At 50.7% G+C, this 26,226-nt stretch overlaps 1 protein-coding gene across 2 annotated transcripts in view; it reads right to left on the reverse strand.

The window, feature by feature from the left end:
* Window positions 1-10,633: 10,633 nt before the first annotated feature.
* SAMD8 (sterile alpha motif domain containing 8) overlaps window positions 10,634-26,226 on the reverse strand; it is a 32,046-nt gene continuing 16,453 nt past the window's right edge. For both annotated transcript variants that reach the window (XM_078612708.1, XM_078612709.1), the window contains 6 exons: window positions 24,339-24,506; window positions 23,572-23,860; window positions 22,667-22,762; window positions 21,829-21,946; window positions 16,944-17,094; window positions 10,634-16,315 (listed from right to left, as the gene is read on the reverse strand). In XM_078612708.1, coding sequence (XP_078468834.1) covers window positions 16,011-16,315; window positions 16,944-17,094; window positions 21,829-21,946; window positions 22,667-22,762; window positions 23,572-23,860; window positions 24,339-24,506 — 1,127 coding nt within the window. In that variant the 3' untranslated portion in view covers window positions 10,634-16,010. The remainder of the gene's footprint in view (window positions 16,316-16,943; window positions 17,095-21,828; window positions 21,947-22,666; window positions 22,763-23,571; window positions 23,861-24,338; window positions 24,507-26,226) is intronic.

A 26,226-nucleotide genomic window follows, 5' to 3' on the forward strand; every position in this document is an offset into this window, starting at 1 on the left:
CGCAAGTATATGGAAGGAATGCAGATTAAGTTCACGTACGAATATATATATGTATTTTTGGCTCCGTTAACTTTCAGAACTTTTTCCACTGACATTTCTAAGCCGGTCCAAGGCAGGGCCCTAGTGGCGGCGTGGGTGCTTTTTCCACCGGCTCTCAGCGTCGATGATTATTTGTTACACGGAAAATCCCATTTCGGCAGTTACTGCCGGCGAGCTTGCAAGGGGATATTGCTAGTGCATCGGCGCAGAACAAGAACGTCAAAGCGATTACGTCGAGAGGAACGGGCAACAACGGGACAGCACTTGTCGGAGGTGCAGCCAAACAGGGGGGGGGGGGGGAGTGCTTTCAGTGAACGTAAGATGAGTGAGCACCAATCTCTGAGACTCGGCCCTCGTGAAGACACCTGAATTCGGCTCGGAGCCAGGCAGGGCCAGGGACGGGAGTTATTTCCTCGGGATCCGTGCGACCCCCGACTCGTTCGTTCCGCGCTGTGTCAACGCCACGGTTTGGGTTCCGCGGTAATGTAAAAGAAAAAAAATTAACCCGTAAAAACAAAGTTTTTCACTATAAATCCTTTATATGCGTGGCGGCTAGAGTCCTCTCGTCCTCTGGCTTGAGATGGCTGCCACCTATGGGTCAGATGATTGCCTGCCACCATTAAGCAATTGGTAATTAAATATAAAAAAAAAATTCCTAAAAAGTGTAAAAATTTGGAACAAAAAATTTCACGAAAATAAATTGTCACGCACAACGAGTCTGTGTGCAAAATGTCAGCTCGATTGGATCACGGGAAGTGGGTTAAAAAATGACCGAAAATTTTCACGGTCGTAAGCGCGCAAGCAAGCGAACTTAATATAAAGGATTTAAAAACCTGCCACCTCCTGAGCCGTGACAAGCTTGGCCTGGACCGATCCCAGCACAGCTCCATTGCACAGCGAGACAAAAAAAGGGTATATTTGAGTTGCGTCGGGTATTATGGAAATCGTTTGAAAATTTTACAGAGAATCTCGGGTAAATTGCACGGCTGCCACAGGTTTCAGATCACGAACTCTCAATTGGAGCAAGTCGTCTGCTGTCGTTGGATGAGTTTATTGTGGATTTTGGTAGCTGTGTTTACACTTGGCAGCTTGTTGACGTGTTTGCGAAGGTTTTCGTGGTGGTTGTGAGGTGGCGGTGGTGCTACGTGTCTCTCCGCTGTGTCCTTTGCGTTGTACCGCTCCGTCTCGTTTCAGCACGATGTCCGACGTGTCGCTCCACGTGATGGGGAGCTTGTTCAGGGACTCTGTTGAACCGGTGTGTTTAGCACACCGAAACAAAACGCGCGTTAGAGAGCTAAATGGCCAGTTGATAGAGACGCAAGCAACGTGTAACTAACTTTAATTAACGGACGTAGTTCTGAACGTGCTTCATTCGAAGGCAGACACCGTTTGGGACCGATGCAGGTTCTGAGTGATCGCTGTGACACTCTCTCTGTCCACACCCTCACCCCCAAACCCACTCGTCCACCCTCCCCACATGGACGGTGGTGAAAAGTTGGCCGCATTGCTCATAGAGCTCCTGTCATCTGGGTTTCAGCCTCCCATGATGGAACCGGGTTCTCAAACGTAGCCAGTTGATGGTTTCGGCCTGGTCACCAATGACTGGGGCAGTGTTATGTCGATGACTGTATGCGAGTCGTCGCTTAAATCGGCGTATTCCACCCGTGAAGGCCACCAATTCGGCTTCAACTGCCATGCGACGGACACTCTCCGGCGCGATTGAGACGCTCCGCCGTCGCCCTCTTGTTTCGGAAGAGAATTGACGAGCGCTTTCGCGACGTCTGGATTCCACGGAGCCGCTCGGCACGGCGCGTCGTGACGTCGCGGCCGCCGCTTGCGCGGGAAGCTCTCAACGGAAGCGTCATCGCCGCGTGACGCGCACCGCGCACAACGGGAATGTAAAGACGAGTCCCAGCGAGCGATGTTTAAAGAGACGGAGATGTTTAGAGAGCGGACCGTGCCCAACGGACCCACGTGTTGGATACGGTTGTCGTGGCAACAAAATGGCTGTGACCGGTGACACTAAAGGACGTGAAGCAACACCTGGTCATAACGAATGCCCTCGTGTAAATTAAGGTTATTTATGCCAACTTCAGACCTATCTGAAAAGTGTCGGAAATGTTGCCCCTTTTTTATAAGAAAAAAAAGTGGGTGCCGTTAATGTGCCTCTTGTACCACACGTGTTTGAACCAGTCGCATGGTTCACATTAATGTATTTAGATTTAGCCTGAACAATTGGCTTGTCTGGGCGAGGCTTCGGTGTTAGCGGATGGTTCTATTGCATCACGGCAGGAGATGCACGCACGGAGCGTGGCTCCACGCGTTACCAAACGGTGACCCCTGGAACACGTCCGTTGGATGCCAAACCGCGCACACTAATTTATTCCGTTCAAAAGAGGTGCTCCTGAACTTCAGTCTACGCAGGCGCTTTTGCGTACACGAGGTACCGTTAAAACGTGTTCCGTGCAGCTCGTCCCAATCGAACGTTGGTCGTTGAGGCTTTCACACAACGGGGTCCGTCCTCGCGCGCTCTGCGCACCAACACAACCGCGTACGACGCGGAATTCTCGCCGCCGCGTCGTGGCTGATGAACCCCTCTGATCGCGTCCCCCGAATGTGCCATTTGTTTTCTCCACCCCCACCCCCCCCCGGCTTGTTAACAATGCGCAGCTATTAACGCAAGCGGACGGTTTGTGTATCTCGAGTTTGTGTCTCGTTCGTAACGACGCGATTAGCCACATAGAGGACTTATTTACGCGATGTCAGGGCGTTAACCGCTGGTCTCTCGAAGGGTGCTAAACTTAACAGTCGCCAGGAAAAGCCATGGGGCGCCATTCCCATGTTGGTGGAGGGGTGTGTGGGAGCCCTTGCCAGCCGGGCAGAGGGACACTCCGGCCTGCTGAGGCACGCATCTCTCTGCATCACCTCAAGCCTCCCCGCAAATCACGCGACTTCTGTGTTGATCCCTCCGCTCTCTGCCCCGCCCCCTGTGAAAACAGACGCTGCCCTGTGCAGTGTTGAGGCCCTTGCGCGTGGAGCCTTTCTCTCCGTATATCCTCATCTCTCCTGACCCTGTGGTCCCCATGTTTCCATTCCTTTTCCCTCCCTTTCTCTTATTTCCCCATTCTGTCTTTTTTTCTCCCATTCCCGTTCATTAGTCCCAGTCATTTTATTCTTGATCTTTACTCCCCTACCCACTGGTGGTGCCATGGGTAAAAAAACAAGTTATTCGTCTCTATTACACTGGTCAACACACTATTTCTGGCATAAGGTATTCCAACGGTTTTAAGGTAATTTTGGGGTGCTGATTCCAAATCTGGCATCAGTTTTTGTCTATCACATCAGGTTTTTGAGATATAAAATATTGCATTTTCAATAAAAACTGCAAAAGAAAAAAATTAAATAAATGTGGATATCTACATAAAATGATATTATAAACACACTATCCTAAAAATAAAGCACCATATTTTAACACTAAAGCAGTCACTGACTCGCAACAACTTGCAATCATAAGTGACAGAGTTAATTTCGGGTAAAATCAATGAAAATGGGGTATGCCGATAGCATAACAATGAGATGTGATAGAGCAAATCTGAGATCAGATTTGGAATCAGCACCCTGAAATTAGTCTAGAACAGCTGCAAAAGTCCAGGCCAGAAAAAAATGTGTTTTGTTGTTGTTGACCAGTGTTATTATTTACATGTCGCTCCGACAACACGTGAGTCGCAACCACACTCCCTGGTACCTTCGCTGCTGTTCGGCAAAGCTCGTGCGCCTGCCGTGCCGTTGTTTGGCCTCTTCTTTAGGATTTCCCCGGTAGCCAAAAGGGCGGCGCGATTAACCCGGCGGTCGCTCTCAGAGGTTCGCGGTTCGAATGCGGCCAGGCCGCCCTGGTTATTACCGCCGGGTGTTGCTGACCGTTGGATTCACGCCGCTTGCATCTCGGTGGGGGGGGGGGGCAGAGGTCCCGTGACGTCTAACGAAGAAAGGTACAGGGCCACTTGCGTGCCGGGTGTTCCAAATTTGGAAAAAATATTTTCTCGCGGATGAGCTAATGAGGAATTTCACCAATCACCTCCCGGCTCCGCAAGTTGAACGGCGCCCCAGTGGCACACGGCTTCCCGCTCCGCTAATTACTGCTCTGTGCATCGAACTCTGCTGATGCAAGTGAGGTTTTAATTTTTATTTAAATACTGGTCATTTGAAATGATACGGAAAAGCACTTTTCAACGTGATGAAAAGTTGGCAGACTACTTCTGGTTTTTAATGAATTCACTAAACATAGCATTTTTTTAATTTTAGACTTAGCAATTGTAGATTTCATTGTGCGTGCAAAGTACACGCAGTATTGTAGTGACACAGATCCCCCGTATAGCCTTAACAGACTGTAGGGGCAAGTGCTGTTAGCCAGCACCCATGAAGGTCGGCACGGCATACGAGGGGGTGGGTGGCCAGCACCACGCCCGGCCGCCTTTGTCTCCCCAGTGGCGATGTTTACACACCGCATTAGGTACTCAATTGAGGCTGAGTCGACCTAGGGGAGGCCCAGGACCGGTTCAGAGAATCGTCACTGGGGTTGGTGGTGAGCGGGAATCGAACTCGGGTCGCCGGGTTCGTAGCGCAGCATCGCGCTGACCGCTACACCACCGCTCTCTACACTAGTAAACCAGCATTAACACAACACACTAATACACATTAACACAACACATTAACACAACCATTAACACTACACATTAACACTACACATTAACACAACATACTAATACACATAAACACATTAACACACAACACATTAACACAACACACTAATACACATAAGCACATTAACACACCAATACACATTAACACACAACACATTAACACAACACACTAATACACATAAGCACATTAACACACCAATACACATTAACACACAACACATTAACACAACACACTAATACACATAAGCACATTAACACACCAATACACATTAACACACAACACATTAACACAACACACTAATACACATAAGCACATTAACACACCAATACACATTAACACACAACACATTAACACAACACACTAATACACATTAACACAACCATTAACACAACACACTAATACACATTAAAACAACACACATTAACACACATGAACACTACACATTAACACAACAATTCACACACCACACTAATACCCATTAACACACAGCACATTAACACAACCATTAACACACAACACATTAACAACACACTACTACACATTAACACACAACACCCATTAACACGCAACACACTTGAGACTGTTTTGTTCACCATTTACGAACGGGTCGCTGGTTGAGGCTCCCCCCCCCCCCGGGGGATGGTCGAGGCCCCCCCCCCCCCCGTGGGGTGGTCGAGGCCCCTCCCCCCCGTGGGGTGGTCGAGGCCCCCCCCCCCCCCCGTGGGGTGGTTGAGGCCCCTCCCCCCCGTGGGGTGGTCGAGGCCCCCCCCCCCCCCGTGGGATGGTCGAGGCCCCTCCCCCCCGTGGGGTGGTTGAGGCCCCTCCCCACCGTGGGGTGGTTGAGGCCCCTCCCCCCCGTGGGGTGGTTGAGGCCCCTCCCCACCGTGGGGTGGTTGAGGCCCCTCCCCACCGTGGGGTGGTTGAGGCCCCTCCCCCCCGTGGGGTGGTTGAGGCCCCTCCCCCCCGTGGGGTGGTTGAGGCCCCTCCCCACCGTGGGGTGGTTGAGGCCCCTCCCCCCCGTGGGGTGGTTGAGGCCCCTCCCCACCGTGGGGTGGTTGAGGCCCCTCCCCCCCGTGGGGTGGTTGAGGCCCCTCCCCCCCGTGGGGTGGTTGAGGCCCCTCCCCACCGTGGGGTGGTTGAGGCCCCTCCCCCCCGTGGGGTGGTTGAGGCCCCTCCCCCCCGTGGGGTGGTTGAGGCCCCTCCCCCCCGTGGGGTGGTGGGTGACGTTCACCGTCACGTGACACGCTAAAGCAGCGCCACGTGGGAGAGGCGCGAGTCACGTGGTAGAAGTTCCGCCGTCTGGGTTCCACGCAAAGTGTTTCAAAACCGAATTATGCAAATTCATTTTTTGATAAAAGTAACCCTTACAAAAATACGATTTGTACTAAAAGAATTACTTTACAGTTTTTTTGTATTTTACATAAGCATCCGTGTATTATTTAACACTGAGATTGTATTCAAAAATGACGCGTGTGGTGTTTGCCGAAGGGGGGGTGGGGTGGCGTGTGTGTGTGGGGGGGTCACCCTTCAAGTGTTTTAATCCGCCGTTTTGTAAGCAATAAAACCGCAGTTGAAATACATCGTCGAGCGCTGTGGGGCATGGCTCAGTGTTCAGCTATACCCTGTTGTGAGCGCGTGTGGAGGAAATGGGCATACACGCGTTACGACTCGGCCCCCTGTTAGTCTCTTGCTGTTAATTGATTCCAGCAAGTGAGCAAAGATGAAAGTATGGGGTGGAGCAGTGGTAGTGGTTCGCGTGCTGCGCTATGATACTCCGTCACCCGAGTTTTGATTCCCAGCCATGGGTAAGGTCAGTGGCGAGTTTGATCAGAACCGGTCCTGCTACCGCATCCCCATCACCTATCACCAACCCACACCGTGTTGAAGTGTGGTGTGGGGATGCTTTGAGCCATTGGTGGGTTGATAGCGGATGGGATTCAATGGAAATCTCGTCACGCGTCCAATGTTAACAATTTATAACCCAATTATAGACATCAAGTCAAAATCATCATTTAATGTGTACGTGCATTTTAAAGCAATTCGATTTTTGCAAAATGTTTTTTTTAACGAAGATGTCTAAACAAAATTTATTAAAATCAGAATTATAAATCTAAAAACAAATAACGTGTATAGTGATAATAACAGTAGTTGGAAGAGGTGGACCTCGCGCACTCACTCAAGCGGGCACGTGTTCACTTTTGGAATATTAAAATGCTACCGTGAACACCTTGGGATAATGGCGCATTATTATTTATTTTTGAAATAAAACACACTAATATTGTGTTGTGGTACTGGAATGTACAACATTGAGGCTCAATTTCCAGCGTATGTTGTTTTTTTAAAGATATAAATGCTAATAATTTGAGTAAAAGTTCTTTGGAAAACCAAGATAGATTAAATATATACACTGCATTTTACGAGGCTTACCCTACTCACAAACGGGATGAAATTGTCCCCACCTTAAAAAAAAAAAATTAGGTAAACGTTTACATTTGTATATTTTATAAAACGTCTGATAGGTGCAGGAACCACACCACCGCTCACCACCCCAATGCTCGCTTACCAGATTTGTATGTTTGTGTGAAAACCTCACCCGAGCATGAACGCCTACCCAAAGTATGCATGCCTCTGGACAAGAATGCGCCTGGTCAACACGCGCGTGGAAACCCAACGAAAAGAAAACAAATGTTTCATTCAATTCCATCAACTATTTGCAGTCCACCTCCTGGTCACGTCCGCAGCCCTGCAGCGTGGAGCATTGTCACACAATGTCGGCGAGCTACCCAGACAACTGCCTCCACATCTCGGGGTGGCAGGGCTCTCGGTGTCAACGAGAAGGCCGCCTTCACGTCCCACAATGGACCTGTTGTTTCCGATGGTGGGGAGCGGTGGTGGAGCGGTTAGCGTAGCTTTGCTACGGACCCGGCGGCCCGAGTTCGATTCCCACTCACGGCGGCCAACATCCAGTGACGATTGTCTGAATCGGTCCTGGGCCTTCCCCCAGGTCGACTCAACCTCAAATGAGTACCTGGTGTGACAAAGGCGGCCGGGGCCAACCACCCACTCGTGTGCCGTTCCGGCCTTCGTAGGTGCTGGCTAACAGCACTTGCCCCAACAGCCTGTTAAGGCTACACGGGTGATCTTTGTCTCTGTTGTTCCAAATGCCGTTGACACGAAACACGTGGCCGGGTTCATGTCCCCCAGAGATACTCGGCATTGCGGTTGCAGAGACACCCGAGATCGATCAAAAAACTTTTTTATTGAACTTTTTCTTTCTCTACAAGGAACAGTAGATGAGCGTAAAACAAAAAAAAGTTACCCCGGGGGACGGTGGAACCCGCACAGAGCGATACCCAAATCGACGCGCACGCGTTCCGCGAAGCCCTAGATCTCAGACGGCATCTTCAGCCACCGCCGACGGCGGCAAAGCAACCTCAGTAGCGGAGGCCGCCAAGTTTGAATGAAGAGCCACTGCGAGTGGAACAGTGGAACAATGGAACTGGACGCCGAGAGACACACCCACACCCAGCGCCCGTGACCTCGCTCTCACCGACTCGCTCTCACCGACTCGCTCTCACCGACTCGCTCTCACCGACTCGCTCTCACCGACTCGCTCTCACCGACTCGCTCTCACCGACTCGCTCTCACCGACTCGCTCTCACCGACTCGCTCTCACCGACTCGCTCTCACCGACTCGCTGTTTGTGGGGTCTGTCTCGCGAGACGACATCATTCCTGCCACCGCTCCCGTCGAGAGTCGGAAGATCTCAAAAAGGGGCCGTCCATAAATGACGTCACGCGATTTTGGACGATTTTTGACTCCCCCACCCCCCCCTCGTCACACGACGTCACAAAGAGTCAGACCCCCCCCTCCTCAAATATGACGTCACAAAGCTCTGCCCCCACCCCCCCCCCAAAACCATATTTTCATTTTGAAAATAAAACATGCTTCAAATCGCTTTAAACTATGTTCATTGTAGTGCGTATTTAATGTGGCGCTGCACTCTGATGTTGTAGGAGAAAACATTTATTAAAAAGTCTATTTAACTAAGTAGAACGTGTTGTCTATATTTATTTAAAGTTGAGCATTTTGATGTGACGTCACATTTCTCAACCCCCCCCCCTCGTCACACATCGTCACAAATGTCTGACCCCCCCCCCTAGGTGCGTGACGTCATTTATGGACGGCCCCTTGGATGCGTTCCCGAAATGTGCGACGACGTATATCGAGACGACGTCAATGAAATCGACGTACAGAGTCGTAGTCGTAGTCGTGGGTTGTGGTGGTGGTTGTGGTTGTGGTGGTGGTTGTGGTGGTGGTGGTTGTGGTGGTGGTGGTTGTGGTGGTGGTTGTGGTGGTTGTGGTGGTTGTGGTTGTGGTGGTGGTTGTGGTGGTGGTTGTGGTGGTGGTGGTGGTGGTTGTGGTGGTGGTGGCGAAGGACTTCGAGGCGACGCATAACGAGGAGGGGACGATGCCGTCAGCGACGTGAGCGTGTGGGGTGGGGTGGGGTGGGGCTGGTAAGGCGACAGCAAGTCATTAATAAAGTGACGACGTATTAGAGAAACGACGTAACAGGAGAGAGGGCAGAGGCGTCATAAACCGGGACGGTGTGACCGTCTTAGCCACAACATAACCCATAGCGCTTTCACACCTAGACTTTCGCGACCGAAATCATCCACGATACAGGTTTTTTTTGGGGGGGGGGGGGTTAGATCGCGTAAATACAAATGTGTGGTGCTGGCCACCCAACCCCTCTCGTGTGTGCCGTGCCGGCCTTCACATGTGCTACTCGCTCACAGCACTTGCCCCAACAGTCTGTTCAGGCTACACGGGGGATCTTTGTGTTTTTCATACATGTTAACCCCTTATCAGTGCCCTGCCTTATTACAGACCAATTCAGAGCTTAGTGGTCACCCCGTGCCCTTTATAATCTCAACGTTCAACTTACAAAGTCCCATCACAAGGGTAGAAACACAAACAAAGACAAAAACATGTTGCCCGTATTGAAACGGCTGTACGCCGTATGGACCTGAAAACTCAATTCCCACGTGCAAGAAGACGGGATTAAACCGTGTGGGTTGACAGCTGTGATAACCACAACGTAATGACAACATGACCACAACCTAACCACAACTTAACCACAAACACCGCCAACGATCTAAGCGTGCCACACTAAATTTCGATTTAAAGCTTTCGTGACTGCAGGGATTCATCTTCTTGGTTCTTTCGGTAAAGTCACGTAGAAGGAAAATAATAAAAATGAAACATAATAAAATAATTCTCACGACGTTTCGAGAGACAGAGTCTGAATTCTGTCGAGAGACAGAGTTTGAATTCATTCAGACTCTGCCTTCTCGACAGACCTGTTCTCCACCTGACGACGGCTGCTTGCGTTGTGACCGAAACGTCGTGAGAATGATTTAATTATGTTTAATTTTTATTATTTTATTATTTTCCTTATATACGTGACTTTACCGAAAGAACCAAGAAGCCGTGCCACACTACACACTACACGTGTGTAGTGTGGCACGTGCTACATCCCTGCTGTTGTCAATCTGCCGGATCAAGGCATCCACACACAGCTGTGCAAGTCCTGGGGGTTATCTCGCCAGATCTCACCACCGTGCTAGGCAGTGCAGGTTGGTAAAGGTAGGGGAGCACAGAAGTAGAGTACAACAATGTGTATGTGTATGCACTGCCCACGTAGCCAAGCAAGAGCCAATGACACCTGCTTGAACTTCTTTTGCACCGTGCGTATCGGAAGGTGAGGGGAAAGGCCATCGATCTAAACGTGGACAAGAATCCCAAGTGCTATCCAGGCTCAAACCTGCTTGGCTTGCGAGATCTGAAGAGACCAGGTACAACACGAGGTGATTTGGTCATATGCACCTCGTATCACTCCACACCTACTGCCTTTACTTGTGCGATCATAATACAAATCACAGTTTAACACGTTGGCTTTCACTTATGGATAAAAAAAAACCCACATCACAAACATTGTGCGGAAATTTCAAGGGGCGGGCGGGGGGGAGTGTAGATTTTCTCAACCGTGTTAGTTTTACAATGCATAGACAGGCCCTATAACTCCACACCAAAGGGGATTTTAGAAATCCACATTTCGAGAAACTCTTCCATTCGTCACACGCTGGGCACGGATTTCTCACGGGCGAGGTTTTCCGCGCCGTCTCTCCGCGTTCGCGTTCGCACCCAAAAGTCGCAAAGTGACAACGGACCGGCGCTCGGCTTTGCGAGCTCGTCCCCTAGCCACTCGTGGAAGCTCCACGTGCTCCATACAGGTGCCTGGCTCCCTACACGTGCTCCATACAGGTGCCTGGCTCTCCACACGTGCTCCATACAGGTGCCTGGCTCTCCACACGTGCTCTATACAGGTGCCTGGCTCTCCACACGTGCTCCATACAGGTGCCTGGCTCTCCACACGTGCTCCATACAGGTGCCTGGCTCTCCACACGTGCTCCATACAGGTGCCTGGCTCCCTACACGTGCTCCATACAGGTGCCTGGCTCTCCACACGTGCTCCATACAGGTGCCTGGCTCTCCACACGTGCTCCATACAGGTGCCTGGCTCTCCACACGTGCTCCATACAGGTGCCTGGCTCCCTACACGTGCTCCATACAGGTGCCTGGCTCTCCACACGTGCTCCATACAGGTGCCTGGCTCCCTACACGTGCTCCATACAGGTGCCTGGCTCTCCACACGTGCTCCATACAGGTGCCTGGCTCTCCACACGTGCCGCAAACAGGTGCCTGGCTCTCCACACGTGCCGCATACAGGTGCCTGGCTCTCCACACGTGCCGCATACAGGTGCCTGGCTCTCCACACGTGCCGCATACAGGTGCCTGGCTCTCCACACGTGCTCCATACAGGTGCCTGGCTCTCCACACGTGCTCCATACAAAGGCTCTCAACGCGTAATCAAGCAGACATCTGTGAAGCAGCCACCCCCTACCCGGAGAGAGCCTTGAGATTGAGACTCAGTCGGGGCCTTTCTGGGTAAAGGGCTCGTTGTCAAACAGCTGCAGGTCACGTGGTAGCAAACGTTCATTTGTAAAATTGTGGCAAAGGAAAAGTTCCGATTATTCAGCTGGAGATTATTATTGATAAGCAATATATATTTATTCGATGACAAGATGCAAGGTGTTTTTTTCTCTCCCTGTATTTTAGATGAAAAGTTGGCAGTGTGTCTTATAAATCCGGAGAAGACATCGTCCTCTGGATATCGTGTTTTAACACCAGCTATTCATATTAATTTTCCGGAAGACAATTGTCCATAGCAACACATGCCCACCCAGAGAACATAAGACACCATCCGCTGTTGAGATTCATCTTCCAGGAGACACCAATCCCCCATTTTCAAAGGGCGCATTCCAAATCATCTGGAAGTTGGCTCTCCACAGAACCGTATTCTCCTGTAAATAAAATCAACTTTTTTTCCAAAATGACCCCAAAGTTTGCGTTGCGGCTTAACCTTCCGGGACGTCTTATAATAATCCCGAGAACACAGAATTATTTTTCTGCAATCCATGCCCTTGAAAATTTTGAGCGCTTGTCCCTCAGGTGCCATTATTTTTCACCAATACAAAAACCTAACGAGCACCAAATCTCCGCGCTACATTGTGTCACCATGCGCTGCAGTAAACACCCATTGTACACCGATTGCATAGTTTTCACACGCGACCTATTTCACATTGCACTCCAGGGCGACCTGCGGTGGTTCCCCACTGCACGCTGCATCGTCCCACGCTGCTCTGCGCGATCCACGGGTCCAAGGAATTCTGAGAGGAGAGGATCCAGTTTGGGTCGAGCCACAGACTCTCTCCTCTGCGGGTTTCCCACATTCAGGAAACGTGCGGATGGACAAAGCCAGTACTCCTATGGGGTGTTTAGTACTGGCCGTCGATGTTGTTCTGCTCAAGACCCAAACATCGCACACCTCCAGGCTCTTGGCATTCCTGCTCGAAGACACCGAAGCAGAACATCACCGGCAGGCCGATGGGTACATCTCCTTCATGAATGGAACATTAAAGACGAGCCACAGCGGTGCGATTGAGGCCATGCAGCCCCCTGCTGGTGGAAGGGCCTGCCAGAGAAACCTCGAAGAGAGCGGTCCCCAACATTTTTGGCACCAGGGACCGGTTTCGCGGAAGACAATTTTTTCACGGACCGGGGGAGGGGGGGGTCATCATTGGGTCTTTCCACATTTTCAAAGAAGCTCTCCAGCGACGTTTGTTTTTTTTACTCATTTTGGCTACTAGGGGTTAGCAGCTTGTGGGCTTACCAACACTGTGACTGAGACAAGTGCGCAGTGCGGGAAAGAGGCACGGATGGAAGTGGTAAATAATAAAACAATGGGTGCGGGCTACGCACGGACTCACCGCTCTCACCTCCTGCTGCTGTGCGGCCCGATTCCGAACAGGCCACGTGGCCCGGGGGTTGGGGACCGCTGCTCTAAGAGACCGACTCTTGCACAACTGACCAGACGTCTTGAAAGAGGTGGGGCGACCCACACTTTGCCCCACCACACACGAGCCGCCGATCGATCAACTGCGGTGTCACCCATTTATATGCTACTGGGTGGACAGGGGCGCGGTGGATTTAAAAAAAACTTTGCACCGTTGTTTCAATTGCCGCGCCGGGAGATCGTATCCATGCGGTGACCTCCGGATTGCAAGTCCGGTGTGCTGACCGTCACACCGTTACACTGCGGGAGCATCCCCGGCCCCCTTGTATCGATTGTGTGAATTCTCACAACTCGAAACTTTTAAAATTCTCTTTAGGTCACCAAATGTAAGTTTGTATGATTTGGCATCAAATATTTAACCACCACACAGCATTATCACAATCATTTTATCAGTCTAAATCTCTCCATTACTTATGTTTTTTTTAATTAGCCTCATATCCTTTTGCTAAGAGGGATGCTACAGAAAACGCAGTCCAATGGCTCATGGGGCAGCACTGACGAGATCCTGGCTTCACAAACTGGTCAGGGGCCTTCACTCCCCTCACAATGTCCCCCTCCCCACACATTCCCACCCACTCCCCCACCACCATCCCCCCCCACATCCCAAAATAAAACCAAGTTCTCAAGCGAAGAAAGTTGAAAAAGTCTCGACTCGGTCACCAATGAACGTACAAAAAAATATACACACGTTTTTTTGCCACTCAATTCGGTACGGCCTAGCACCGAGGCCATAAAGAAATGTTGAATACAAACGGCATGCATCATCCCGCTAATGACGCGGCATTACCACACCACCACACGACGACGCTGGAAATAGTTTCGCCACGGAGACGCCTTCAACAGTTGGCGCCATGACAGCGCGTCGCTCGCTGCGGGAGTCGTGCCGGGACGCTTGTTGGCCTCGTGCCTCGGTGATGCCAGGAGCACACTTGAAATGTGAATAAAAGATGAAATCAAAGTACAACAATACATTTAAATAAGGTGAAGGTGCAGCCCTGCGATTTGCCTGGTCACACCTCCTGCTAGGGGAGAGGGCCTCCACTAGAGGAAGCTCTACAGAGGCCCCTTTGGGAAATATTTGACCGACTCTTCCACGCTGGCAAGCGGTCTTTGAAGCGGCCGTACCCTCCCGCAGCGACCTGCCCATCGACTAACCGTGGCGTCCGCAATCATACTGCTGGGTGGACCAAAGTGCAGGGGGACATCTTTGAAATTTTTGAAATTTTGAAAAAAATTTAAATTTTTAAAATGTTTGAATTTTTTTTAACATTTTAGAAATTTTTAAAAATGTTAAAATTTTAGAATTTTTTTTTATTTTTGCAAATTTGCTCCATCGTTTCAAATGTCGCGCGCCAAGGGAATCGAACTGTGACGTCGGGGTTGCAAGGCCAGCATTCAGCAATATGACGAACAAAATAAAACATCAGGTCAGTCATATAAGTAGAAGGATGTGACAATAATGAGAGGTAATAGAGAACTTTGCAGAGTATAAGAGGTAGAAACTTAAGAATGTTCACAACTCAACGAGTGGAAAATGTAGCAAACTTAATGGGTATTGTTGATGCGGCTGCCCAGTTACGCACGGTAAAAATAAAAGTTAAAGATGTCGCTCTGCAATTCCTCGCTCACACCACTGCTAGCAGAAGGTTCCCCACGAAGAGGAGGCATCAGAGAGTGCTTTTGGCCTACTTTTCCCCGCCGGTCACACGGATGTCTTGAAAGAGGTGGGTAGTACCCACACATTGCTCCATCGCTCATTGGCACAAGGTAAAGAAATGTAATAACAATGAATTAAATGTGAACACATGCGATGAGATATAATAACACCTGTGAGTGATTAAAAAGTCTCCGATAAAACAAACCATACCAATTTGCGGGGAAACTGAAATCTAAAACGAGTCATCACTGTAAATGTAAAGTGTATTTTTAACACTTAATCAAACATTCCGTTAATTGCTTATTGCTTTACCACAACGAACTAAGCATCGTATAAGTCACCTGGAAGGCAGCCTTCCTCAAAGCAACTTGTTATATTTAATCCTAGAGTTTGAATCGCACACTGCCCACCACAGACAAAACTGTCAAAGGGTCTTTTTGTAAACACAAAACTACGGAAAATAAAATTGCACGCCCACTTACGCACGCGCACGCGCGTGCGCGTATATATTTCACCACCAGAAAAGTGACGTACACGCCACGCACGTCTCTGCTCTCATTCGCTACGTAGAGGGAAGGCAGTGGTAGCAATAGCCACTTTAAGGCCCACCAGCCATAACCATCATGTTTGGGGGTCCCTGTACAGAATCGGTGCCCACCCATGAGAGTCACAATGGCACCACGGTTAATCGGGCTCCGATGTATGTATGTTGACGCTGACGAAGTGCAGAGTATCTTCGTGAACTCAGGAGATATCCGTTCAGTTGTCAGGTCTGTTTGAATGTCGTACCGCGCGAAAACAGCGGAGAGAGAACAACCACGCGTCGTGGCATTTCAAGCGAAGCCACGGCGATCACAGTCACAGCCGTTCGTGTTTCTATCAGTCTGAGCCCTTCAAGTGCACGGTGGGAGACTGCAGGAGTGTGGAAGTCTCGCGCGCGCGGCTCCAGCACGGGCCCCGCAAGCCGGTGTCGCGTCGGCCTCCAGTCCCACCTTGGCTCACAGGACCGGCGCGAACGTACGTGTGTACGTTGAACTTCTTTCGCACCGTACGTAGCCAACCGTGCCAATCGCGAGTGAAGGGCCACCGGTGACGGGGGAGGGGGGGGGGGGACGCGGGCCCAGGTGCCGTGCCCTAGAGCCCCACCTTGGCTCGCACCGCAGACACGAACTGGGGGTAGTGGTACTGGTTGGGCACGGGCCCGTCGACACGGCACTCGCAGAAGTAGAACATGGGGAACCAGACGCGGGCGCGGCGCGAGTGGCGTGAGGTGCCCGCGGCCGCCAGCGTGTGGTAGTAGAGGAAGAGGCGCGTCGTCAGGTAGAAGGCCACCACCACGTCGATGGTGTAGTGCTCGTGGGCCGCCAGGATGAAGAAGATGCCAAAGAGGTTGAGCACCCAGGAGAGCGTGTGCAGGTAGTGCCAGGTGATGGGCGTGTCTGCAGCACGCACGCAAAGGCAGAGACCACCCGGCTTCCTAACTGTGGTGTCGTCGTCATCGTCAATCAGAAATGATCAATACGTGGGCGGTCGTGGTGGCGGTGACGGTGGTGATGCACGTGGCCTGCAATCCAGCACTGTGGAGGTGAGGGTTGGTGGATCGCCGCACAAATGTTGCGTCGCGGCTCGCCAAAATGCGCTAGAGCAAAAATGTGGACTCCTCCTGCTCCATCCGTATGGGATAGAGTGTTTCCCCCTCGCACGTGTGGGGGGTTGTATCCGAACGCTCCGGTTTCCTCCCACATGTAAACACAATGTTTTTTATGCGATCTGACCCAAAAAAATTAATCTATTTTGAATCCCTCATTAATTGGCCGGTAACACCTTAATATGTAGAGGACTGCAGAGCTTGAGCATTTTTTGGTGCCAGCTCATTCGCGTGACTGCCTTCCCGCTTGTCTACGGTTCCCTCCTCACCACTCTGAATCGTTCTCCGTCTTCGGCGAGGGATCGAATACTCTGACGGCGCCCAACACGTTGCAACTATTGTTACCGTTCGAAATTAATGTGCGAAGAGTGCATTTCAAGGTTACGTCCGGTGCATTTGATAAGCAGAGCGCGGCTTACACTCGGTGACGAAGAAGTTGAGCATGGTGAGGATGACCGTGTGTCCGCTGAACATGTAGTCCCCGCACGTGTGCACGCCCGTCAGCGTCATCCCGAACCCCGACCAAATCTTCAACGCTCGCTCGAGCTTCGCCCCAAAGTCACTGTACAACTGGGGCGCAGCGCGAGACACAAACCCGTCGCAACGTCAACGACCACGTTTCAAACCCGGCGGCGGAGCCTTCAAGTGTGCTGGCAGTCGCAACTGTGCCAGGGTTACCCACAAGGCACAGGTGGGAAAAGGGACGGGGAGGGGGGGGGGACGCCCCATTTCGCTAGCTGTGCAAAGACCAATACCCAGAATGCACCGCCACTCATGAGATGGCACCCTAGTCGTTTCCATGTGAACACACACGCACGCCCGCCCGCCAGCAGGCACGACCACGCGCACAGCGTATGACCAGGTACGCGGATGAGAGTGTTCGCACAAACACGCGCAACGCACGCATGCGTGGCCGCGTCACACACCCGCTCGCCGACACCTGCACAAAGCATGGAAAGCACCGCTTCTGCCAGAAGCCATGGGTTTTGCCAGGAGCTGCACTGAGCCATGCACAACGCCGACACCGAGACCACGGCCGCATGGGCAGCACACCGACAGCGTGCAAGCATAGCCCCGTCCGAAAGCCATGGGTAGTTGCACAGAAATGTGTTTGGAGCCAGCGCGTAGCCACAGAACGGGCCGCGTGCGATTTGCACAGGGAGACCTCGCGTGCCCGCGACCAAGCCACCGCGTGCTGGGGCCAGGGGAGGCACGGAACAACTGAAGTGCAACATTGCCTTCACCCGCACACGTAACTCAGACACATTACTTGGTGGCGATGCTGCTGCATTGGCAGTGGTGCACAGGCACGCATAACGTTCGTCAACAGTGCCGTGGCCTTCACACGATAAAGTATAGAAGAGGTGGACGTTTCGGGTAACGGTTCTTCTTCACAGGTGACGCTTTTTGGGCAATGGCCATCTGTCACAAGGGCCACTAGCAACAATTTCACCTGGTATATACTTTTATATTTAAATCAGTGGTCAGTTAAGGGGCGATTTTCACTTAAGTTGTTTTACGCGTGCGGCCACTTGGTGCTTCCCGTGTGCCGACTTACAGAGCTGGTCAAGCGAAACGTTTAGCCGCTCTGCATCCACAGCGATCAAGTAAAACCCCCAAAAGCCAGACTCATGTGGGACAGAGGCTTTCCTGCTATGGCGGATGCCTGCGAAATGTCAAATAAATAATAAATTATTCCCATAAATTTATACTGAACACCTAACATATTAAATTAGCACGTAATAATTTCACAACATATCAGTAGGTATTTCTAATCTTCATATTTTACGTTTAATAATATATTATTTTTAATCATTTGTGTTCTGCACTGTTTAATTTAAATCACCATCACCAAGAGGCAGAGCGGGGGGGGGGGAGGCTGATACTTACATCCAATAAACTGTACGGTAGAGTTTCGATTTAAAGCTTTCGTGACTGCAGGGATTCATCTTCTTGGTTCTTTCGGTAAAGTCACGTAGAAGAGAAATAATAAAATAATAAGAATAAAACATAATAAAATAATTTGTGAGAATTATTTTATTATGTTTTATTATTTTAATAATTCGTGAGAATGATTTTATTATGTTTTACTTTATTATTTTATTATTTCCATTCTACGTGACTTTACCGAAAGAATCAAGAAGATGTACGGTAGAGTTTACGGTATTTTTATTTTTGTAAAATTAAATAAAAGCAGGATGTAGGAGAATACGTTCAATGGCACCAAACCTATAAAACAGAACAGCACAGGATGCTGATAGCTTTAGCATTTCTCGTACACGTTGCATTTTAGTGGATGACAAAGGTTGGTTGGGGAAGGTGCCTTACACTTCCTCGTAGGCGATTAAGAGAATTTCCTCCCGCAAGGTTAGCACAGCCGTTTACACCGCACCCTACCGCACGCAGCAGCGTGCCGCTCTGAGTTTATAACGTCTATATTGATCCATGTCTTCATATCGGTGGTCTCGCCAGCTTACCCAAAAATCCGGGCTCGCCGGAGTCTGGCTTTGTGAGCTTTTACCGTCCAATGTAGGTTAGCCAACGACCGAATCACCCGGGCACGTGCGGCACGAAGAGCTCGTATCTCGGAAGCCAAGCGGGGTTGACATCACCACCGGTGCTGGGCCCACCGTGGCGAAGAGGATTTGGCGCCCGTTTCTAAGCGAGCCCTCTGGGGGGTGCTGCTGCTGCCGCTGCTGATGCTGCCGCTGCTGCCGCTGCTGCTGCTGCCGCTGCTGCTGCCGCTGCTGCTGCCGCTGCTGCTGGCACGAGCACGGACGCTCCGGCACAGACTGGCACGGAGTGGTGGGGCGTGTGGGCGCGCTGCCAGAGGTCGCAATCGGGTACCCGATACCCGTACCCTACCCGATACCCGGCTACCCGTACCCGGCTGGGTACGGGTACGGGTAGCCTTTTGCGACCCTGGTGCGGCAGGGTACGGGTACGGGTACGGGTAAGCCGTGAGTCACTGATGAGTCACCGTTTGTCACTCATTTCGGGTAGGGTACGGGTAGGGAACGGGTACCCGGCCGGGTACGGGTACCCATTTGCGACCTTGGTGCGGCCGGGTACAGGTTACGGGTAAGGAATCAAAACCCGTTTTCCACCTCTGTCGCGCGCACACCCCGACAACACACTTGTGCGCGAAATAAAAAACAACCCATAACTCTGGAGGAGACTGGCGTTGGTCAGCACATGCAGTGAGAGCCACGAGACGCGTAACGCAGACAGGTACACGCGCACCGCGTTGTCGAGGTCCGTTAGTTCCATTGAGCCGTTCGGGTACCGAGTCGGAGAAATTCAGGTAACTTACTTGTTGATTTTCCTGAAAATTGCAGATTGAAGGGAGGGTGATGAGACGAAATGGGACAGAGGGAAAGATCAGAGAAAGAGAAGGGACAGAGAAAAGCACGGAGGGGAGAATCAAAGTGGAATTAAACGTACTGTGTAAACATTACCCAGAATACAGCATCACAATCAACCACTTTCATCCCATACTCTGTGCTCAGGTCACTGACATTCTTGGAGAACCCCGATAATGCCAACTCCCATACATGGCCTGTTGTACGCATGTATTTTGAACTTCTTTCGCACAGTGCGTCACCAACCGTGTTAATCGGAGGTGGCACCATCGCATTTTCATATTTGGTCATCCGCTGGAATATACTCATTCCGCTCCAAACACGCGTGTGCTTGGATTTTACAACCGATGACATCGTCACGAGACAAAGACTCGTCCATCCTGGTGCCGCGTCTGAACAACTGGAGATCATCTTCTTGGTTCTTTCGGTAAAGTCACGTAGAATGGAAATAATACAATAATAAAAATAAAACATAATAAAATCATTTTCACGACGTTTCGGCCACAACGCAAGCAGGAGACAGACAGAGTCTGTCAGGAGACAGACAGAGTCTGTCTCCTCGACAGACCTGTTCTCCACCTGAGGATGGCTGCTTGCATTGTGGCTGAAACGTCGTGAGAATTATTTTATTATGTTTTATTTTTATTATTTTATTATTTCCATTCTACGTGACTTTACCGAAAGAACTGGAGATCCTCAAATTGCTGCTAAGTGGGAGGTGGAGTGGTGGCGCTTTGGCGTACTGCGAACCCGGCGGCCCCAGTTTGGTCGCCATCCACGGCGATCATCGGTGGCGAGCGACACCGGAGCCAATTCTGCCCCACCACTTCACCGCTCTGCACTGACCGGCGTGGTGAAGTATGGTACAACAACCCTCGCGAACAAGGCGGTATGGGGAGGGCCCTATCCAGCAGTGGATTGACAAAAGGCTGTTAAATTATTATTCGTAATGTTATTATCATCTTCTTGTTTCTTTCGGTAAAGTCACGTAGAAGGGAAATAATAAAATAATAAAAATAAAACATAATAAAATAATTCTCACGACGTTTCGGCCACAACGCAAGCAGCCGTCCTCAGGTGGAGAACAGGTCTGTCGAGAAGACAGCGTCTGAGAGATTCAGACTGAGAGATTCAGACTCTGTCTTCTCGACAGACCTGTTCTCCACCTGAGGACGGCTGCTTGCGTTGTGACCGGAACGTCGTGAGAATAATTTTAGAATGTTTAATTTTTATTATTGTATTATTTCCATTCTACGTGACTTTACCGAAAGAACCAAGAAGATGAATCCCTGCAGTCACGAAAGCTTCAAATCGAAATGTTATTATTACTCGGTGTGCTCATGCTGCGTTGACTATCGCCGTCTTACGAATGCGTACGCATGTAATGGGTGCTGCAGTACCTGTATTTCCAAACCACAGTTCAATCGTGTCAATTTGTTTAGTAAAAAACTGGTCGAATGAGTGCCAATAAGCGATCCTGTAAAGTAATCAACTAATCCGCTGGCCAGCTGACTGTGTCTGGCACCTGCACAGTGGTGATGTCATCGCTAGCTCGTGGCGGCATGGTGGCTGCTGCTGTTGTTGTTTTCCTCGCACTTTCTGTTTATAGGTGGCGTTGTGTCGCCACTTTGGAAGGGTTTAGCCAGAGATCAATCGATTTAATTTTTGGCCCGCGTTTTGGGCAACTGAGAAAATGGGAGACGTCTCCTGGCATTGCTTGGCACAAAGGGCCAACAGTTTGGGGCGTTTGAGTCGATTCGATTTTGGTAATCGGCTAGCACGGAGCAGCAGTAACCTGAACGGAGTTGAGCCAGTTTTGTGCGAGTTGCCCGGGTCAGGGATTTTTCGTCGTCTGCTATGGGTGGGGGCCAACCCCCTAGCACGACATTGGGGGCTTGTAGGCGATCACTGTCACCAAGGGAGCAGCGCACGCAGCACGTACCTTCCCCGAGCACTGCAGGTGCACGCCCGGCACCGACAGCGACGTCACAAACATGGTGACGCAGCGCAGCAGGAACACGGTGCCTATCAGCGAGAACATGCGGCGCAGCAGGATGGACCTGAGCAGACACACACACACACACACAGAGGCAAAGCTCCCCCGTGTAGCCTTTAACAAACTGGATAAGTGTTATTATCCAGCACCTATGAAGGCCGGAATGGTGCACGAGTGAGCGGTGTGGCTAGCACCATGCCCGACTATTTTGTCTCCCCAGTGATGACGTCTAAACAGTACTAGGTACTCATTTAAGGCTGAGTCTAATTCGCTGCATAAGTAGCAGGAGTTATATCGAATAAAATCGTGCGCGCGATTGAAAAACAAAGGCCAGCTTTGGGCCATTCCACCCCCTTCTCCTAGAATTCTCAACAGTGGCCAACGTTTGGCTCGGTGAGACTCCATAGCCTCGTTCATCAAAATCAATATTTGGTGTATTTTCAAAAAGTCGAATTACAAAAGAGTTAGAAAAGTTTATTTCTGGACCACGTGGTGGAGTGATGCAAAGGGAGAACTCGTGCCCTTGGACTCTTCCGTTAACCACACGTGTCGCAGGTGCCCTCTCATATTTTTACAGAAACGTTCCAAACCAATTTCTGGATGTTTTCTTGCTTCTTAATTTGATCTCTTCAGCCTTCCACCTATTTCTTCGTCATGACGGTGACTCGGGTTAAACTGTACAGCAGTGACGTGCGCTTAAAGTCTTATTTAACAACCCTCCCCAAGATTAATACTGGGCAGGCGCTGGCCCGAAAATATCCACTGCACATGGTCATGCGCTTACCTGTGCTTGTGAAACACGAGTACGGAGCTCCAGATGGTGGTGAGGATAAGGCCACACACCTCGGTCATGGCAAAGGCCCATGGGATCCGTGGAACGCTGGGACACGCACAGCGGCACTGCCATCAGCACGGCAAACAACGACCACACAGGTGCATGACGTCGCTGTATTGCGAAATTAATTGTTGCAAAATCTGCATTAAAATATTACACCCCGACCCAACATCGGTCAGAGGAGCAAACCTTTAATTACGGGTCTGGGAATTTCACAATCGCGCGTTGAGACATCGAATTTGAGAACAAAATTCGTTAAAACTGCTCTTTGTGTTCAGTTTGTTGTCCTTCCCCCGCACCTCCGACTACGTACGGTGCCAAAGAAGATTTCAACACACATCTGCCGTGACAAAATAAGTATATTACATTTCCAAGCTATGTTATCTATAACAACAAAAAACCTTGCTTAAAAGAAACATAATTGTAACCTCACCCCCCACCCAGGGATGCTGCGGCGGTGTCATGGCTAGCACACTGGAATTGCCATGCACAGGTAACGGGGTGGATTGGATCTCCCGGCGCGGCAGCTGAAACAAAGTTTCACAAATCCCTCCACCTCCGTCCACCCAGCTGTATAAATGGGTGCACCACAGTTCGTCGACTGGCAGGTCACATGTTGCTAGGGCGACAATGGGAACTCCCACCGCTTCCAAGACGCCTGGCCTACGTGGAAGAGTAGGCCAAATGCCGTTTAGAGAGGGCTCTCAAGAGCTCCCTGTAGTAGAGACCCTTCCGCCAGCAGTGACGGGAGCAAGACATTGCAGGGCTGCACCTTTTCGTTTTTCCTTGTAACTCTCGCCCATCGCTTTCGTTACCCCGACCCAGCAGCATGCCGCACTGCCGCACTGCCTCACTTGTCAAGGAAGATGTCGGGCAGGGGGGGGTAGGTTTCCATGTCGGGCACGCGGTCGTGCACGATCACCATGACGAAGGCCGTGGCCCCGAACACGAGCACGACGTACACCAAGCTCACGAGCGTCTTCCAGTACTCGGGGTCGAGCTTACGCCCGCCGCCGTGACCTCTGCCCTGCCCGCCGCCCCCCCGCGCCCCGCCAGCCGGCGCTGCAGGCGGCGCGTTCTGCAGGCTCGACTGCACGCCGCCTGGTTGGTGCGCGCGCAACGCGATTCTGCGATACGGCACGCCTGCGGAGGAGCCGGAGACGGGGTTGATGAGCGGCGCGGGTGCGACGCAAACGCCGGCTCTGTTTAAACTCGCACCGTAGGCCCGGCAGTTATAATGCCCTTTAGAGACGTGACGTCTGAACTTTTAATGCATCCAAGGAGAGCTATATTCGTGCAATAGAAGTTATAGACCAACCATTGCATGGGTTTTTTTTAAAGTAGAGTTCATAGTCTCAGCCAGGTCATCAACAACTGCACGCAAAACAATCCACCGTATTAAATATGGCTCTGCATGTTAATTTGAGTAAATTCGAGCTCTGAGAATTTTAAAATATTTGTTTGTCATGCAACGAACATTACTCTCTGCAGGTGGGTGGGTGGGAAAGTGCTGCCCCCTACTGGAAGGGATCTCAGATGTAGTTCTGTCACATCCACTTCGATGAGCCATTCTCAATAGCGCAATCGGAATACAACTTTAGGAGATTTTTTAAATACGAACCGTTGGTGTAGCGATGATCATTCCCTCTCTCCGCCACCTGCTGCATATGCTGCTGCTGCTGCGACCTTGCACCATAACCTTGATCTGATGAGAGTAACTGGTGCTCGTGGAAGTGAAAACAGCAACATTGGCCATACGAGCTGCATGGGCCTTCCAACTCATAGCTTCCTGTACACAATTACAAAAATACATGGCAATTAGACAGTAACTAACTGAGCTTACCGTGAATGGTGCTATCCTGGCTCACAGCTGCAATGCAGGGTTGAAGTGCAATCCACATGGTGTTCTATTGCATAACGGACACGTCACCATCACTGTGTGCGATGCGTGCCTGCCTGCCACAGCAAGTCGGCTGTTGACATCTGCGTGTAGATAGATTTTGAGCGCTAGTAGTTGTGCATACACCCCCCCTCTTGCAGAGCTTCACGGTTCGATTCCAGCGGCCGCCCTGGTTAATACTGCGGGCGCATTAACCGTAACATTCCTTCGTGTCGCAATTGCCGTTAATTAATGAGAGTGAGGGCACTGCGTGCTGGCGTCACGGTCCGAATTTGCCAAAAACAAAATGTATCGCCCCGCAAATCACTCAATTGTAAGATTCACAGCAATAATTAAAAGTCCCCGACTGCTCAAAAAAGACTTGGCAGAACCCTCCTGAAGAAAGAAGTTCAAGTTCAAGTTCATTTATTAGGTATAGCCCTGTGAGCCATTCGGCTCTTGAATCGGGTGCAACCGCAACAAACAAAAACGAGTCGTGAGACTCAGCGAAGAAAGTGCTGTGAAAGTAAAGGACGATCGATACCGTTGCTCGGATTGCAAAATGGAGCCTCCATGCAGTGGCAAGTCACTTCGGGATACAACGTTCAGGACTGCGCGAGCTGTGGTCAGGTGCCCCTGGCACCACGACCACCACGCACGTGTGCTGCGTATTCGTGTCACCAAGCCCTCAAACGGCTCTCCCCCTCAAACCTCACAAAAGCACCGCCCTACCGATCATTCACCAATTTGGAGTTAAACAAAATAAAAGTTATGCCGCCTTGGCAGTGGCGCACAAGCACAGCCAACAAACACTCAACACATTCGCCAATAACATTGGTGCAATCATGAACACATTCCTCCTGCGGAGGGAGCTGGTAGGAACGTTGGGTTGCTCGGTCAATGGCCTGCAGGGTCAACGGCGGCGTGGTGTATTCCGCAAATATGCCCGACTGTGACGGCGGGCACATGCCGGGGTGAGTAGGTTAAACGTTGAGTTTTATAAGGGCACCACGGGGTGACCAGCCCCTCCCCACCCAGCCCCACCCCTCCCACCCCCCACCCAGCCCCACCCTCCCCACCCAGCCCCTCCCCTCCCCACCCAGCCCCACCTTCCCCACCCAGCCCCTCCCCACCCTCCCCTCCCCACCCAGCCCCTCCCTACCCTCCCCTCCCCACCCAGCCCCTCCCTCCCCACCCAGCCCCTTCCTGCCCGACGGACACAATAATCCCCTGTGGGCTGGTGTAACCAGGAGGTTCCTACCAGTAAAACGTGTAATAGGTGATGCTCTGGACAATGACCCTCCATCATAGCACAGAGATAAAGAGGCCAGGGCAAACAAGTGAATAATAGTTGGCGACTGCAGGGGGTGTATAGGGTAGCAGTCTCCAACCACGATTCAAACTCTCCAGCCTCTTCTTCTTGGTTCTTTCGGTAAAGTTACGTGACTTTACCGAAAGAACCAAGAAGATGAATCCCTGCAGTCACGAAAGCTTTAAATCGAAATTTAAATTCTCCAGCCTCTTTGTCTCTCTGCTTGGGAAAAAGGGTCATTGCACGATACAGCGTCCATTCTATACATATATTTTACTTTTAAGGCAATGTTATTGATGAATGCATTGGTTTTTGTGT

Source organism: Lampetra planeri, chromosome 39 (genome assembly GCF_965212315.1).
Source record: "Lampetra planeri chromosome 39, kcLamPlan1.2.h2, whole genome shotgun sequence".
In the NCBI taxonomy this organism is placed as follows: Eukaryota; Metazoa; Chordata; class Hyperoartia; order Petromyzontiformes; family Petromyzontidae; genus Lampetra; species Lampetra planeri.